General features: G+C 38.4%; 1 protein-coding gene across 1 annotated transcript in view; it reads left to right on the top strand.

Annotated features, from left to right (window-relative positions):
* The window catches only part of LOC132380330 (glucagon-like peptide 2 receptor), a 92701-nt gene that overhangs the window by 32314 nt on the left and 42076 nt on the right, over positions 1-18311 (top strand). The window contains exons 3-7 of the mRNA XM_059949081.1: positions 1893-1997; positions 3329-3453; positions 5244-5350; positions 12697-12853; positions 13985-14144. Coding sequence (XP_059805064.1) covers positions 1893-1997; positions 3329-3453; positions 5244-5350; positions 12697-12853; positions 13985-14144 — 654 coding nt within the window. The remainder of the gene's footprint in view (positions 1-1892; positions 1998-3328; positions 3454-5243; positions 5351-12696; positions 12854-13984; positions 14145-18311) is intronic.

Genomic DNA, 18311 nt, shown 5'->3' with positions numbered 1-18311 from the left:
ACTGTTGTGCTTTCTTTGTAATGACATTTACGTGTTGGACCCAGGCCAAGTTGCCTGAAATGATAAAGCAGAGGAATTTGATGTTGCTGACACTCTGCACCTCTGATCACCCAGTGAGGACTGGCTCATGCACTCCAGTAGTAAATGATCATCTCCTTGGTCTTGCTGGCATCAAGTGGAAGGTTGTTGCCGTGGCACCACTCAGAAAGATTTTCAATCTCACTCCTATAATCTCCTTTCTAGGACCAGAGGGCACAACTTCAGAATAGAAAAACACCAATTTAGAATGGAAATGAGGAACAATGTGCTGGCCCACAGCATGGAGCTGGTTGCTAAAGAGTGCAGTGTAAGACAATGGTGTTATGTTAATTGGGCTTATATCAAATCAGTCAACATTGGCAAAATTATTTAGTTCAAGGAAGCTTGCAGGCCAGATTGATATCACATCAAATAGCTAACCTATCAATAGTTGGAGGAATCTGTGTACTCACATAGTCAGCTGGAAACTCTGTCCCTAGAAGCTTTTAGGTCTTCTGTGTAAAAAAGTACCTGAAAACATATATCATGTGTGCGTGAGGTGGCAAAAAGTCAGTAAGAGAGTGTAAGTCATTAAAAAGTGTAAAAGAGTAGTCAGGCTTGTTATGAAAGATCAAAGAAAATCAAGAAGAATGACAGAAAAACAGAGTGATCTAGAATCCATTCCCCTGCCTTTGATTTCTGTGATGAACAAAACACTCATCTGCAACTCATTGGTGCATCTTTCCAGCTTATAACAATTGTACCTGTGTGTACTTTGGAAATCCTTTGTGTTTTAGAAATTGTTTGTGATTTGGAAATCTTTTATAAGATAGAAATCTTCTGTAAGTTTTTAATGGGTTTTAAGAATTTTATTTAAATTAAAAATAAATGAACTGTGTTTAAGCTTCTTTGTTAGCTGGAAGTACCTCCTCTTTTGTAGGGAGAGGCAACCCATTGCTCAAATAGTGGATATTACAAGCTAAATTTGCTGTGGAGGATAAATGGGGAGGTGATCCAGCCTTTGAAGAGTAGTATAACCTCCCTTTAGTGAGGAACCCATAGCTATCTACATCAGATAAGGGTGCAGCCCTTAGTTTGAGTTTAGAACTCCAAGGTCAGCAAACCCATTACCATCACAAGAAGTTCCTCAAAGGAGGAGTGCAAGATTATTGAGAGCACCAACAAAACTATTAATGAAACTGTCCTCCCAGATTAAAACTCAACCTGAATTAGGGAAGAAGAGCCAAAATAGAAAAGCTTATATTTCAAGACAAACTGAAACTAAATCTCAAATTATTCTTGTATTGCAGTTAAAAATGTTTTAACTTATTGTAAACCAAAGTCAACAATGGCGTGTCAGTGGTATAACAATTTGTGATAGAAATAATACTCCTTATTTTCAATTTGACTGTGGATTACCTGATTATATTTATGCTTAATTCTACTATATAAATAAGATACCTGCTAAGGGCACTGAAATTGAATGGTTAGTATAGAATTACTTCTGAACGAGAAGTTATGTCTATCATCTTAATCAGAAATTAGAAATATTAATGCAGTAATTTATTTAGCAAAACACTCCCAAAGATACAATGCAAGTGAACCAGCCACTATCCAAATGGAATTTTGATGAGATTTATTCCAAGAAACTCCCTTCCTAGGATTTAGGCTGAGTATATCAAATCTCACTTTACCTCAAAACCACAGTGAATGTTCTTCAATAAATGTTCTATTCCAAAATCAACTATGAGACCTTCAAGTTTATCACTCGTAAAATTGTGTTTCATATTTATCTTCTTTATCTTCTTGAATTGTACTTTCAGAAACAACTCGTTTGTCACAGCTTAAACAATTGACATCTTTGCTTCCACTAGGAATATTTTGTAAGGAAACATTTGATCAGTATGTCTGCTGGCCGGCATCATACCCGGGGAATGTGTCAGAACCTTGTCCCTGGTATCTTCCATGGATTACGCCAGGTAATTTTTACATTATTTCTTGGACCCTTTGAGTTTTCTCTCTGCCTGTTAGAAAAACAATGCATCTCTCTATTAGTTTCTTTTTCATATCTGTGCCAAATGCTCATTTTAAGCCATTTGTAGCAATGGTCACTCGTGCTCTATATAAAAGGCAGCCTGGAATTAACTGGGTTCTTGATTTCCTTCCCTCCCAATAGACCTGGAATTGAGTGATGATATCCTCTTTGGACAGATAAACCATCCCACTTTCCCACTGCACAGCATGCTGAAGTTCTAATGTACTGCGTCATCAAAGTACATTTCATCAACAACATTAAAACATCAACTTCTCCCCATGCTTTGATCATCATACTATGAATGTGATTTTGTGATTTGCTGACTTCAGTAATTATGTAACTGGTACCAAAAATAATGGCACTAGTTGATTTAATCTTTGTGCATTGGTGTAAAAATATATAAATTTCACACAAGTATGGATAGGAAAGTTGGACAGTTGTGCCTCATCAGCCCCTACTTCCCAGAAATCTTACATCCCCTCCATCTCTTGTTCTCTCTGAAGCCATCAGTTAATCCTGTGTGATAGCCTGCAAAAAACTCTAATTTGCATTCAGTATTCATGCTGCCTGACTATGCAAGGGGTTCAGTGTTTTGCCTTCTGCAGAAGCTGCTGAACAGCAATTACACCATTTGCCATTCTTCACATGTGATACCTCCATCCTTCATTAGGAATACAGACTAATTAAGCATTTAAAAGAAGTTTGAATACACTCTATCATTCTAGCAGCTGAGAACCACAAGTATATCTTTGTAAGACCCCATTCATTACACCACAGATGCCGCCCTGGATCGGGTGAACTAAGTCCATTTGGCCACTACCAGGTGACCTTTTAAAGGAAATAAAGATCTTACCTGCAGAAATAGTTTTTTGTTGGTAGTAATTAGTATCACACATATAAAATAAATGTTCAATGGCCAAGAAAAAGGCAAATTGTCTGTGATGTTAAACCCACACCCCATAACAGTTGTGCTAATGTGGTTAAACGACACATGCCTCCCTCCCACCCCTGCCCCCTTCCTCTTGAACCAGGAGCTACTTATTCTTCTGAGAAAGGAAGAAATTTAAAAGAAAATTATCAAAACTGTTATCAAAATTTGATAATTATCAAAATCATCAGATTATCAAAACTGTTCAATATAAGTCATTTCTCTTGGGGTCATAAACCTTGAATTTTGCACTCCATCAATTTCAGCCAATAATCTATTAGCTTTTAAAGCACAACATTGCTGTCTTTTCTCTACCTCTTAGCTTACATCAACTTTCTTCCTTGCAGGCACTACAAAGAGGGTCTATAGATACTGCCTGGACAATGGAAGCTGGTTGACATCTTCAAACTCTACTGTTATCTGGAGGGATCATTCTGAATGTAATGAAGACAGCCAGAATGACCAGCAAAATGTATGTCATCAGAATGTCTGTAATGTTTTATTTATTTATTGAAATACAGTGCGGAGTAGGTCCTTTTGGACTTTCGCCCAGCAACTCCTGACTTAACCCTAGCCTAATCATGGGACAGTTTACAAAGACCAACTAACCTACCAACCAGTAGTTATTTGGACTGTGGGAGGAAACTGGAGCATATGGAGGAAAACCATGCTGTTGCAGTGAGAACATATATAAATTCCTTACAGGCAGCGGTGGAAATTGAACCCAGGTCGCCTGTACTGTAAACCGTTGTGCTAACCGCTACACCTTCAAGATTTAAAATTATTCTAAGCCTGGACTCCATCATAGCAGTTGTATGCATCTCCAAAACCTTTGATTCATTCAGAATAAAATTATAACAAGGTTAAGCAAATCCAAGATACTATCTGTTATTTATATCTTCAAAACTTTTGAAAACGTTCACCTTCCTCTAGTATCAATGATTAGACAGCATATTTTGGGCAGTTTATCTATTACTTTGAAAAATAAATGTAATCTGTTCAGATTTTCTAACTGTATGGGCTCCAGAGAGGTTTTGATGATGTGCCATTCCATTGCTATACAATTGGATCCCCTTTAAAACAGCTTTTATTTTAACCATAGATCTATACCCTGCTGTACTTGGTTTTTCTTTCTATCAGGTCACCCCTCAAAGAAAAAAATCCCTATTCAATCTCTCCCCATAACTGAAGTCCTCCAATTGAAGCGACATCCTGGTGATAAGCTAAGATCATTATCTTGATAAGACAGTGTTTAGCAATCTTGTTTATTATTTCAAATTAATATAATTGGAGAAGATAAAAGATATTGAATAATCTGTACCAGTTGAATGTATTTTTCCAGGTGTATGTCTATCGAACAGATCATTTCATTCCTGTAATATTCCAGGTTTCTTTGCTGCATTGGAAATTGCCTTTTATGAAGCACTTCTCTGAAAGTTATTCACCATGGTACCATTTTGAACTTGCAGCATTATATTTCTCAAAATGAGAAGAATTTCATGAATGCATTATCATAGGTTATTTGTTTTCAGCAATGTTGTTAAAAGTTGCTAAGTTCTCTTCTTGTCTAAATCATAATCTTTGATGATTTTCGAATTGTTTAATTTAGCAGCATAGAGATTACTCTTCAATCTCCTAGCCAGACTTCAGCTCTCTTACTTTTTTCATTCAGGCAACTTGTGTGCACTCGACTACCAATTAAAATCTTCTTTAGAGAACTTTCCCCTTGCTACTCAATGCACTACTATTAATGAGCAAAACTTAGATCCCTGGGAAGGACACCCTTAAAAAGAAACAAAACTCAACCAGCCACATGAATACATTGAGAAACTGAAGACAAAAATTCAGTGAAGAGCTGCTTTCTTTGTGACTCCCTAAATATGAGAATTCCATTACCTAGAAAGACATGAGCAGCAGATACAATGAAGTTCTCCTCAGAGTGGCACGCAACCATAACATTTATTTGTGATCTCCTGGTCAATGTTGTATCTAACATTATTGTAAATAGACTTTAACAGTATGGTTTGTGATTGTCTAAGAAGAAGATTCAGCAGCTCCTTATTAGCAATGATTGCATCTCAAGATGTAGTGTAATTATGAAACTGAGACTTTTAAGTAGATTTATCAATATAAATATGGAATGAAAAGATGTGTATCCACAGCACTGAAAATACATTCTCAGTTACATTATCACCACAGGAAAGCACTCTTACTGCATTTAATAATACGTATTGTATTTTGTGTCATATCCTTTCTTTACAGAACAATCGGCATAGGCTATTGAAAAGCTTGCAACTGATTTATACCGTGGGTTACTCAGTCTCCTTGTCTTCGCTTTCATTGGCCATATTGATACTGCTGTGGCTTAGGTTTGTTATGCACATATTACTTTTTATACACTTTCACAATGCACTTGGGATAATATTATAGGTTTATGTTGCACTTTCCCATTGGTTTTCCTTTTCCTGTGTGGTACTGTAGTGTAGCAGTGCCAGTGACCCAGGTTCAGTTCCACCTATCTCTGCAAGGAGGTTAAACATACTCCCCATGACCATGTGGGTTTCATCTGGGTGCTTTGATTTCCTCCCGAAGACATGCAGGTTAGCAGGTTAATTGGTCACTTGAATGTAATTAGCTGGCACAGTCTTGTTGATCTGAAAGGGCCTGTTAATGTGCTATGTCTCTAAATATAAAATCAAAGGATTATTGATATGGCACCAGTGATTAGTACTATATGATACCCATTGCATTAGTCAGTGACATAAACCCTACTGCTACATCTGACAGAAGCATATGCTTAATATCACTTCGACCCTAATGTTGTGTTGTAAAATGGTATAAACTTTCTGATGCATTTATCATGACAAGACCATTGGTTTGAAAGCAGAGATGAGAAACAGGGAGAATAAAGAAATGGCACAAAGCCATAATGAAATTATAAAGTCTATAGTATAAATCACTCACACTTCTTTTGGTCTGAGTGATACTATTCCTAATATTTAAAACACTAATTCATTGCATCACAATCTGTTCAGTGTTATGGAAGTGAACTTGAAAACCTGCATTCTGATGTTTAGCCATGACAACTTTTACCTTGATGACCCCAAAATTATCTCTCACAGCGCAAACAAAAACCATTTTTGCTGGGTGTGGAGGAATGCAACTCTGAGCACATTGCACTGCCCTTTCCCCATGTACTTAACTACCTCTAGGTCAAGTATTTATGAATTTTCCTTTAATGATACAGACCTAAAAATTCCTTTGCATAATGCTCCAGAATCCAAGTGAATTTTACATTAATGAATATCACAGCTTTTACTTGGAGTATGTCACTAGTAAGTATGTTTTTCTTTGTACAAGAACTTGTCTTCACTGTACTTCACTGGCATCCTGGTGCCTCAGTGACATCCACAGTAATGCAATGCTCAAGCTTTGTTTCTAGCAAGATTTTTGAGCATATTGTTGCTAATAAGAATGACATTCTGAAAAAAAGGAATTGTAATAATGCTAAACATGAGAAAGTCTCTAAATGCTGGAAATCCAAAGCAACTCACACAAAATGCTAGAGGAACTCAGCAGGTCAGGCAGCATCTATGGAAATGAATAAACAGGCAATTTCAAACCATGACCCTTCTTCAGAGCTGAAATGGGATGGGGAAGATGCCAGAATAAACAGGCAGGGAGGGGGGAAGGAAGGAGGCCAGCTAGAAAGTGATAGGTGAAGCCAGGTGGGTGGAAAAGGTCATGGGCTGGAGAGGAAGGAATCTGATAGGAGTGGGGAGTGGGCCATAGGAGAAGGCGGAGGGGATTCAGAGATAGGTGATGGGCAAGTGAGTAGAGGTTACAGGCCAGAGTGGAGAATAAAAGAAGAGGAGAGGGAGTAGGTAAAATAATACCAGAAGGATAAGTCAATATTCATGTCAGAATGGGAAATGTAATTGGAGTTAGAATGTTTGGCCATGAAGGTGGAGCGGAGGTGCTTGACAAAGTTATCCCCCAATAATGCTGAAGGCTTAAAATGAAGATTAAATAGAGTCAGGTATATCTCTTACTCACAAAGGTAGAATACAGCACAAGTTTCAAGTTCAAATTTAATTATCATTCAGCCATGCATTAATATAGCCAAATGAAACAATATTCCTCCATGGCCAAGGTGCAAGACACATTACTGACAGCTCACAGACCACACTCTGAAAAGCACATAACGCAAGTGTGGTTACAATGAACATACAGTCACAAAGAAAGACAATAATGTAGCTCAAGTCCCTGAATGGCATGACTGTAGATTGTTGGCAGATTGTCCTGGTTTAATTCTACTTCCCAGTCCCATTCTGACATGTCAATCCATGGCCTCCTCTACTATCACGACGAGGTTAGAGAAGCAATACCTTATTTTCCATCTGTGTAGCCTCCAACCTCATGGCATGAACATCAATTTTTCAAATTTCTGGTAATTGCACCCCCTCCACCATTCCCCATTCCCATTTCCCTCTCTCACCTTAGCTCCTTACCTGCCCATCACGTCCCACTGGTGCTCCTCCCCCTTCCCTTTCTACCATGGACTTCTCCAGTCAAGTCACTTTTTATTGTCATTTTGATCATAACTGCTGGTACAGTACACAGTAAAAATGAGACAATGTTTTTCAGGACCATGGTGCTACATGAAACAATACAAAAACTACACTGAACTACGTAAAACAACACAAAAACTACACTAGACTACAGACCTACACAGGACTTCATAAAGTGCACAAAACAGTGCAGGCATTACAATAGATAGAAAATAAGACAATAGGCACAGTAGGGGGCAGTAAGTTGCTGTCAGTCCAGGCTCTGGGTATTGAGGAGTCTGATGGCTTGGGGGAAGAAACTGTTACATAGTCTGGTCGTGAGAGCCAAATGCTTTAGTGCCTTTTGCCAGATGGCACGAGGGAGAAGAGTTCTCTCTTAACAGATTCCCTTTCTCCAGCCCTTTATCTTTCACCAGTCGACTTCCCAGCTCTTTGTTTCACCCTCCCACCTCTCCCAGTTTCACCTATCACCTTGTACTTCTTCCTCCCGTCCCCCCACCTTCTCACTCTGATTATTCATTTTTTTATCCAGTCTTGATGAAGAGTCTCTGATTGAAACATCGAATGTTTACTCTTTTTGATAGATGCTACCTGACCTGCTGAGTTCCTCCAGCATTTTGTGTGTTTCTTGTCCTATTCTAGCTTGTTCTTCCACTGAGCAAACACCAGAGGGCAGCATACATATATTTCTTATTGGAATTACATAATGCAGCAGTGATAAAGCCATGAAGTCCTAGAATTATACAGCTCAGACAGAACCTTTGGTCCACATGTCTAAGTTGACTTCTGTACTCATCGACATTCAATAGTTAAATTATATGCAGAGGTAGCTTGCAAGGATCCTGAGGCTTGTTTCTGAGAATGAGGGATGCCTTGACATTGACTTTGAGAGCAATGCAAGCAGTCATCTGAGTGGTGCTTTTGACTTTCAGAGATCATGGACAAACCTGAAGTTAGGTCAACCAAAATGGAATCTGCCACCACATATTCATATAGTTTCAGCACCCCACCGCACCAACCTCAACAATAATCCATGGTCTGAAATTCCAGGAGAAATCCTGCAGGGACAGAGAGTTGTGTGGTCATCAGGTGAGAAATGTGTACAAAGCAGAAGAAAGATGAAGGGCCAAAGAGGAGGCACCAGGAACCATCTCCACCTTTCCTGGTGCAACTCTCAAATGGTCATTTGAGAGCCAGTCAGTCAGAATTGTGGAAGGTTGCTCCCTCATGAGTTGTTCATCAGAGGTTGTTCCCTGTGAAGATGGGGGGCAAGGTTTTTCGTACCAATTTTTTCATGTAAAATGTAAAAATTTGAGTAAGCCCATGGTAATGCATTTCAGCATTCAGACACATGGAACAGCTGAGACAAAGAAGTCAGAGGTAAATATCTACTTTACTCAAAACCATCAAGAAATTACAAGCAGACCAACACAGCTAGCATTGCAGCCACATTGACCTGGACTGGACTTTGATTTCAGCTTCTCCCTTGGCTGAGCTTAGATATTCTCCTTGCGACCATGTGGATTTGCCCTGGGTGCACTGCACTCCACCCATATCCTAAAGGCATGTTGGTAGGTTAATTGGCAACTTGAAGAAACCCTTAGTGAGCAGAATAGCAGGTGAATAAAGGGATCCCAGAGAAAACAGGTTACAGGATGGTGTGGGGAAATGCCACTGCTTTGAGTGGTATCATAGATTTGATGGGCTGAATGGACTGATTCTTTGCCCCAGGAAACTATGAACAATATGATAGGCTGTATTACACCTGTTGTTGCCAAGTATGCACAGCATCTGTGCATTTACTATTAATTCATGTTACCACAAGCAACTTCATATGTTTCACCCTTCTCACTATAATTAAGCTGCATCTACTCCTTTACAATTTGCAGGCCCGTTTAAATTATCACAAGCAAACCTTACATGGTGGGCCAACCCAAGCATTTGTTTCACCTTTGATCCCATTTATCATCACTGGCTAACAGCCAATTTTGGCCCTAATTGCAAATGTGCATTGGCAGCACTTTATGCAACTTGAAGGCTTGCATTCCTTGCAAAATCTGCAACTCCTGGAGAGAAGGTGGTCAAATTTATTCAAGTTGGCTAACTTCAACTTTCTGGAAAGTAACTGTACATGCATCTTGCAGGACCAGGCAGACATGATGGTTTCAGTTCAATTTCCTGGCAAAGTCACATGACCCAGTTCCTTTTTCTCCTGGAAATCAGGTGATCTGTAGAATTCAGTTAAGTAGTCAGAAAAAGGAATTCTTAACATATTCAGGTCTTGCATGTTCACATCATTAGATGGTTTTCTTTAATTGTGTAGTCTTCTGATCTTGCTGACCTATGAAACATCTTTATTCCTGTAGGATTTTTGATGGATACTGAGTTTTCAGTGGAAACATATTGAGACTACCTGGGTGTGAGAGGTCAGAATCCTAGTTTAGATCAGTCAGTTTAAGTTCAGTTTTACTACTTGACACCTTTTTTTATAATCTCTGAAAGCCATTCAGATTGGTCTCAAAGTTCACCTTCACTCTCGGTAATCAGAGTCCCTCCAGGCTGTCTCTGGTACACACACAGTGGTCACTTTACCACATATCTCATTAGTGTATGTTTATGACCTTCTGCTACTGCACCCCATCCACTTCAAGGTTCGACATATTGTGCATTCAGAGATGCACTTCTACACAACGCTGTTGTAACACATAATTCTTTGAGTTACTGTTGTCTTCTTGTCAATTTGAGCTAGCCTGGCCATTCTCCTTTGACCTCTCTCATTAACAGGGTGTTTCTCGCCACAGAACTGCTGCTCACTGGATTGTTTTTTTGTTCCTTTTGCACCATTCTCTGTAAGCTCTAGAAACTGTTGTCCATGTAAATTGCAGGAGACTGCTGTTTCTGAGATACTCAGATCTGTCTGGCACTAACAATCATCCACAGTCAAATTCACTTGGATCATGTATGTTCCCCATTCTGATGTTTGGTCTAAACAGCAACTGAACCCCTGAACATCTTGACCATATCTGTTTGCTTTTAAACATCGAGCTGCTATCACATGAGCAGGTCTACAGGTGTACCTAATACAATGATCACTGAGTACATGTCAAATATTATGCCTTGCTCAACTGACAAAGTTGTGGCCTTATATTTTTGTTAAATGAGACAATTTCTTTCACACTTGGTAAGGACATCCAACTGAGTAGAGGGTATAGCAACAGTGTAGATATTCCTAATTCTACTCAGGCTCTATTAGATACATTCAGACTTGGGCTCAAGGTCCTAAATTAAAAGGAAAAGTTGGACAAGCTACAACCTTCTTCTTTGAAGCATAGAAGGCTGAGGTGTGACCTTATTAAGGTGTGTAAAATCATAGGGGAGAAAGGTGTGGTGAATGCACAGTCAATTTCCAGAGAAAGGTAATCAAAAACTGGATGGCCTAGGTTTAAGGAGAGAGGGGGATGATATAGAAGGGACCTGAGGGGCAAGAGGTTGTTGCCTGTAGGGAAGGAAATGGTTGAGAACAGTGGTTGAGTCAAGTACAATAAAGGCACATAGATGAGTACACAGATAGGAACTGATGAGCAAGGATGAATTTGGCAGAGGTCCTGCTCCAATTCTGTATGACTCTATGACTTCATGAATAATGACAACCTCCTCTCAGTTTTCCTCTCCTGATTACGCAGTTCTTCAGAAGCCTGTGTATCGAGGACTTCCTAGACAGGTTTCGCCACTACCATCAGCCACCTCCATTTAGGGAGCATGCTAATATTGCCTGGCAAAACTTCCTCCTTGTTGAAAGAATGCTGCTTGTTTGTTATGTGACCTCGCGGCATCTTTTGGATTGAGTTCACATCTATGTGAAAGTGGCATTGCATGAGAGAGCCCAAGTGTATAGGTCTCAAACAGTTACTAACGAATTTAGAGATCTTTAGCTTTTCAAACAGTTAATGCCAGAAAACAAGTGCAGACATTATGTCAGGATGTAATTTTCATGTCAAAGCAGTTAATTCATCTTTATAAAGATTTTCCAAAACCTTTAATAGCTCTTCAGTTTGCTAATAATTCAAACTGAATCAAACTGATATTTTTACAAGAGGCCTCCTGTAAGACACCTACTGAAAATTTCCGTGGATTCTGCTGCATTCCATTCATTCTTCCCCTCTGTCCGGAATCTAAGAAGTGATTTAAACAAATGCCTCCTCAGTCCATTTCTACTAGCTGCCTACGTATTCAAAACATTCTCTGATTTGATTTTGAATTATTAATTCAAAGAGTTCAAGTTTTCCACAGATGGCTTTGTTATCTCATCTAAAATTACCCAAATTAGCCCCTTTTTTTTCCAACAAGTATATTTCATTGGTTTATCTCTGGTTCCATCTGCAATGCATTTTCATCATTGACTAGGTCTACTTCTCTAAACTTATTTGTTTTCTTTTTATAACTCAACAACTACATTTCTCAGCTTTATTAATTTCTCTGCTAACTTTCTTTATTCTCTTTTGATGAGTCAAAGTTCATTTTCTCCTCCCTACTGTCTCAATTAACCCCACTTACTTTCAATCCTTTTATGCCTTTTATGTCCTTAATTCTGCCTCACTCATACAATAGTGAATACCTATTCATTATCATATCTTTCATACATCTGAAGATTCTCCTTTATCTGATTGAATTAACCAATCAGCTTGAACCCATCATCTTAATAACTCTATCATACCACCATTTATTTCCTTGTTTTTCTAATTCTCTCTCAACTTCAATTTGTCCTATTTCATATGCATGGAGCAGATCAAACAATGATCTTTATAGATGTATAAACAATTTTTAGCTTAAGGAAACAATGAGTTCTAGTTAATGTTCTGAATAACACTCCACTGCAAATCATTCCTTTAAAACAAAAATCCATGCATTTTCGAATATTTCATTATACTACTCGGACCATACAGGAAGTCTAGTAGGAACCAAGAGCATGGTCCCTTTTATGTGTAAGTGAGCCTACTGGAACACACATACAAATATTAGAATACATGAATATTTCCATTTCTGAGAGAATGCTCTTTTTTGTGTGCGCATAGAAAATATATTTTTATCCATCGTATATTTAAGGGATAAACAGATAACTGTGTTTTTATTCTTTCTATTTGTAGGAAGCTGCACTGCACTCGAAATTACATCCATATCAATTTATTTGCTTCCTTTATCCTGAGGGCCCTGGCAGTCCTTGTAAAAGATATTTTTCTGAAAAATACTTACGCGAAACGTCCAGATGATGAAATGGGATGGAAGTCATTTTTTGATGGTCAGGTAAATGATAAATACTGTATCTGCTTGTATCCAATGTCTTCTGAGACTGGGTTTCAGAATAGTCTAGAATGATACAACTTAAAATGACACCCGTCGATCCGTGTATTTTGTTTTCTGTCAGAGATCAGCTGTCCGTCCAAAAGCTTCTCTATGTCCACTCCTTCAGTTTATGTAGTTGCTCCTCTGATGAATGTCCAATGTTCCAAATTAAATGATATGTTCAGGGATAGATCTGCAAGTAAAATTTGCCATTTGATTCACTGTTGTTTTTAATATAATTAAAGATGAAGACAGTTTTATTCTCTAGTATAAATTTGATAGCTCTATACAACAAGCTTTACTAATGTTTCTCCCTTACAAACTATACTTTACTGTATGTTTAGGTCTTACCAAGATTTAGAATGCCAGTCCCACAATATCTTAAAACTGTTCTAGTCTTTTAAGGCAAAATTTTGAGTATATAGAGAAGAGAATTTTGGAGCAGAGCAACAGACCCCTTTGGCCCACCATGTTTGTGCTGGATGCAAACCAAAATAAACTAAATCTCTCTGCCTGCAGATGAATCATGTCCCTCTAACCGTACATATTCATATACCTAAACGCCTCCTAAATGCCTCATATATGCTTTCGACCTCTCACCTCAAATGCATGCCATCTAGTATTTCATACTTCTTTCCTGGGAAAAGGACTCTGATTAGAATATTCTTCTATTCACCCATAAATATATTTAAAATGAAATTGTGGAGAATGACATTGTGATAAAGAGTCCTGGATCTCCTTGCTACCTATAGGAACAAAATTCAAAATTTTTCTGCTTTTTTGAAATTTCCTAAGCATGGAGCCAACTGAACAATAATTGCCTCTTCTCCTATTTATTTTGGGTCTTGCCCTATCAGCCACATTCTATGTTCTCTGCATAGACAGACCGGTGTAGCTGTGTACTGTGTGGCATCAAGCAACTAATCATCTGGAAAATCAGCCATTCAAGAACAGTGTCCTGTTTCTGTAGTGACCACATGAACAAGATTCACAAGCTTCAAAAACTATTGAGTTGTACTTGGATTTCTTGTGGCAGATGCTACGGTCTCACTTCAACACTTGTTAACGAAGGTTATACTTCGTCTTTTCCAGACCTCGAACGGATGCAAAGTGGCCCAGGTTTTAATGCACTACTTCATCGGAGCAACCTTCTTCTGGCTTTTAGTTGAAGGCATTTACCTCAACAAACTGATAGTCCTGGCAGTCATATCGGAGAAAAGATTGCTAAGGCAATATGTGTTGATAGGATGGGGTAAGTGAATATTAAACACCTCCTCTTTGCTACTACGTTTAAAATTATTTTTCCCCACTATAATCAGCTGCTGTCCTTTTCAATCAGAGTGAGACAAAATCATTCTTTCTTTGACTTCTTATACAATTGAATAATTTCTTGTTGATGTAAGCATTATGTGGATCGTGAAAACATTTCAAATCTGATTATGGATCAGATATAGAGTCAAGCTCCATTCTAACACTTGGGCCACATGACATTGTGGTACCGGTGCAGAAGAGCAGGGTGCAGATGTTCACTCTGTTGTTCTCTTTACAACTAAGAACCTTAATAATGGATGTAAAGTATCACATGGCATTATTCTGATGCAGAGCAAGAGGGTCCTCATTGGTATTCTCCCTCATGTTAATCCTCCAGTGACAACTTTAAGCTATTTATATGTTAATTTAATCATTTATATCTGTACAGCATGCAAATGCACAGGGACATTCCCCTTTCATCAAAAAGCTAATTTATTTTTTAGTTAAAGAATACTTAATTTGTTTTATGGAGTTGTAGGAAACACTGCATTCAGGAAGAGCAGTAACTATTCAATAGTTTTACTTGTACATAGTATTTTGATATTCCCACCAACCCAAAGGGAATGATTTGGCCAGTCCAGTATATGATGGAGCTTGTGTATTAATATTTCAGCAATTTTTGAGTAATATTGTAAATATATTGTTTGATTAAGCATTCTTGTTCTTTTAGATAATTCTGCATGGTTTATATGTAAAAGTAGGTAATTGGCTTATGTCATCACGCTATCATGACATGTGTATGTGCCTCGCTAGAAGTAAAAATGAATTGAGTTGGATTGAATTAAATTGACTTTATTTCAACATCCTTCGCATATATGAGGAATAAAAGCTTTATGCTAAGTCTCCGTCTGAATGTACAATATGCAAATTATAGTAATTTGTAAAAAATAGTATGTACAGTAAGATATACAACAGGACTGTCAATAAAGCTTAGAAATACAATTGCATCAGCATAAATTAATCAGTCTGATGGCCTGGTGGAAGAAACTGTCTGGGAACTTGTTGGTCCTGGCTTTTATGCTGTGGTACCGTTTCCCGGATGGTAGCAGCTGGAACAGTTTGTGGTTGGGGTGACTTGATCCCCAATGATCCTTCAGGCCCTTTTTACGCACCTGTAATTATAGATGTTCTGGATAGTGGGAGGTTCACATCCACAGATGTGAAAAATTACATGAGTTATTCTAGCTCCATGTTTTTCTTTTAATTAGCTTTATGTTTTGGAGTTACAATACGTAATAATGGTGACAAGGAAGTTTTAAATGAACCCTGCCTGATGAAGCACATTGAGATGTTTGAGTTAATAAAGAAGTGCTGTGAGAAACAGCCCGGCATATGCTTCTTCAGAAAAGGAAAGACGACTGAGTTTAACAAAAACCAAAAAATGGATAAATCCGTACGTTTATAAACAGGTGTACTTGCTGATCATAATGATAGATAAAAGAAGAGCTGAAATGGCTGGCTGCATCAGAATGATAGACATATTTGATTCCACAACAGATAGCAGGATTTTGTATACTAAGCAAATTGAGCAGTATTTTGAAGCAAGTGAAATAGCCAATGAGAAGTATGTGCCAGTTTTATAGTGTGTAATAGGTGGGAAAGCGTATAGTTTTTTTAAAAGTTTAATTGCTTCAACCAAACCAGATGAAATGACCTTTGCTGATATTGTGAAAATAATGCTGGAACATTTAGAAATAAAAACATTGTCAGTTGCAGAATGCTTTATGTTTCATAAGCTGAATTGAAAGGAAGTCCATTTTAGTGCATGTGGCTGAATGATGCACCTAGAGATCATTTTTCCTTGTGGAATCTTATGGGAAAGTATACAAAAATGGCCGCTAACCGAAACACAAACTACATTTAAAAGAGCAGTTGAAATAACTGTATCAATAGAAGCGGCAGACAGAGACACAATTGACTTACAATCATTAATGAAAATGGGTGTGAACAGAATTGCAATGTCTAAACAGAAACGTGTTAGCTGAACAAATTGTGTTCCTATTGTGGCAGGGACTCACGTATACCAGACCAATTCTGATTTAAAGGTGAAACCTGCATAAAATGCCACAAATTATGACACATACAAAGAGCATGTCAGGCAGACAAAAATAAATGAACTGCACAGGATAGAGAAACAGATAATTAGTTATGGCTGAAAAAAGAGCTCAAGATGAAAAATGTAGATGATGCACTGTGATGACAGTGACACGAGACTGAGAAGCCTTGAGGTTGACAATGTGAAAACCAACAAGAGACAAGTAATGTGACTTACACCAGAAGAGAAAAGCAATTAATTAAAATGGAATTGGATATTGGCTTAGCTGTTTTGGTCAATCCATAAAATGAGTTTGTACAGCATTTCAAAGATACTGAACTGTAGCCTGAAGACACCCAGCTAAGAAATTATACTGAAGAAATAATAACTCCTGTGGGAATGACATTCTTAAAAGTAAAATACAACAACCAACAAGCTACATTAGGCTTGTAATTGGTAAAAACAGGAGGGCCAGCATTGTGAGGCTGTTATTGGCTGATTTAACTAAACTTGATTGGCGATCCATGCCACATGCCCTGCAAGAGAGTCAATTGAAAGTGAATTAAGAAAAGTAATGGATGATACCACAGAAGTGTTCAAGGATAGCATTGGAAATCTCCACCATAACAAGGGTAAAATAGTGTTAAGTGAAAATGCCACACCTAGGTTTTTACAAATGCAGCCCGGTTCCTTATACCATTTGTGATAAAGTAGCCAGTGAGCTAGATCACATTGTGGCTGAAGGAATTCTTTCCAAGATCAAGTGGAGCCTATGGAAAACACCAGTGGCATCGGTGGCCAAGAAGGATGGGTTTGTGAGGATCTGTGGTGATTTTAAGGTCACCATCAATCCAGTACTGAAAGTAGATCAATACGCTTTGCCTAGGAAAGAGGATTTCTTTGCAAGTCTCTCTGGAGGGAAACATTTCAACAAAGCTGAGGCCTACCTACAGATGGACATGGAAGAAGAGTCCAAAGTGTGTCTCACCTTGAACACTCATCAAGGGCTTTATCACTACAATAGGCTTATTTTTGGAGCATCTGCACCTGCACTCTGGCAGAAAGCTATGGAGCAGGTGCTGCAAGACTGTCCAAAGTTCATGTCACAGTTGCAGTCCTTTGTAAGATTTGTCAGGAAGAAATGGAAATGGCCAAAGCGGAGTGAAGTGGCTTTCCAAAAGGCAAAGGAAATGGTGACGTCAGACACTGCACACACACATTGTGATCCAGTGAAGCTTCCCATCTCAACCCATCCAGATGGCCAGAGCTGTCAGAACCACTTCCTGAAATCCCAGAGTCAACTCCTACAACCACCACGTAGGAGGCCCCAGAACCTGAAATTGTTGTACAGCCACAAGTCTCACCTGCCAAGCAGAGTGACTCTCCTCATCAGGAAATGCATTATCCCACAAGAGTAAGAAATCATCCACAGCAATTGATGGGACAATTTAAAATTTTCTATTCTGTGGATGTCTATATTGTAGTTGTATTATATAGTAAGTATAGTATTCTATATTCATTACGGGTTATATATATATATATAAAACCATATAACAATTACAGCACGGAAACAGGCCATCTCAGCCCTTCTAATCCATGCCGAATGCTTACACGCACCTAGTCCCACCTACCGGCTCTCAGCCCATAACCTTCCATTCCTTTCCTGTCCATATACCTATCCAATTTTTTTTTAAATGTCAAAATCGAACCTGCTTCTACCACTTCACAGCTACCACTCTCTGAGTAAAGAAGTTCCCCCTCCTGTTACCCCTAAACTTTTGCCCCTTAACTCTCAACTCATGTCCTCTTGTTTGAATCTCCCCTACTCTCAATGGAAAAAGCCTATCCACATCAACTCTATCTATCCCCCTCATAATTTTAAATACCTCTATCAAGTCCCCCCTCAAACTTCTATGCTCCAAAGAATAAAGACCTAACTTGTTCAAAATCTCTCTGTAACTTAGGTACTGAAACCCAGTAAATATATAGTAAACTAGTAAATATATAAAAGTACATAAGTAGCATACGTCATCATGCCCCCCACATCATACATATGCACTTCGTTAAAAGTAA

This window comes from Hypanus sabinus, chromosome 23 (assembly GCF_030144855.1).
Source record: "Hypanus sabinus isolate sHypSab1 chromosome 23, sHypSab1.hap1, whole genome shotgun sequence".
Lineage (NCBI taxonomy): Eukaryota > Metazoa > Chordata > Chondrichthyes > Myliobatiformes > Dasyatidae > Hypanus > Hypanus sabinus.
Note: the sequence above shows the minus strand (reverse complement) of the source record. Positions and strands in the feature narration are given on the sequence as shown.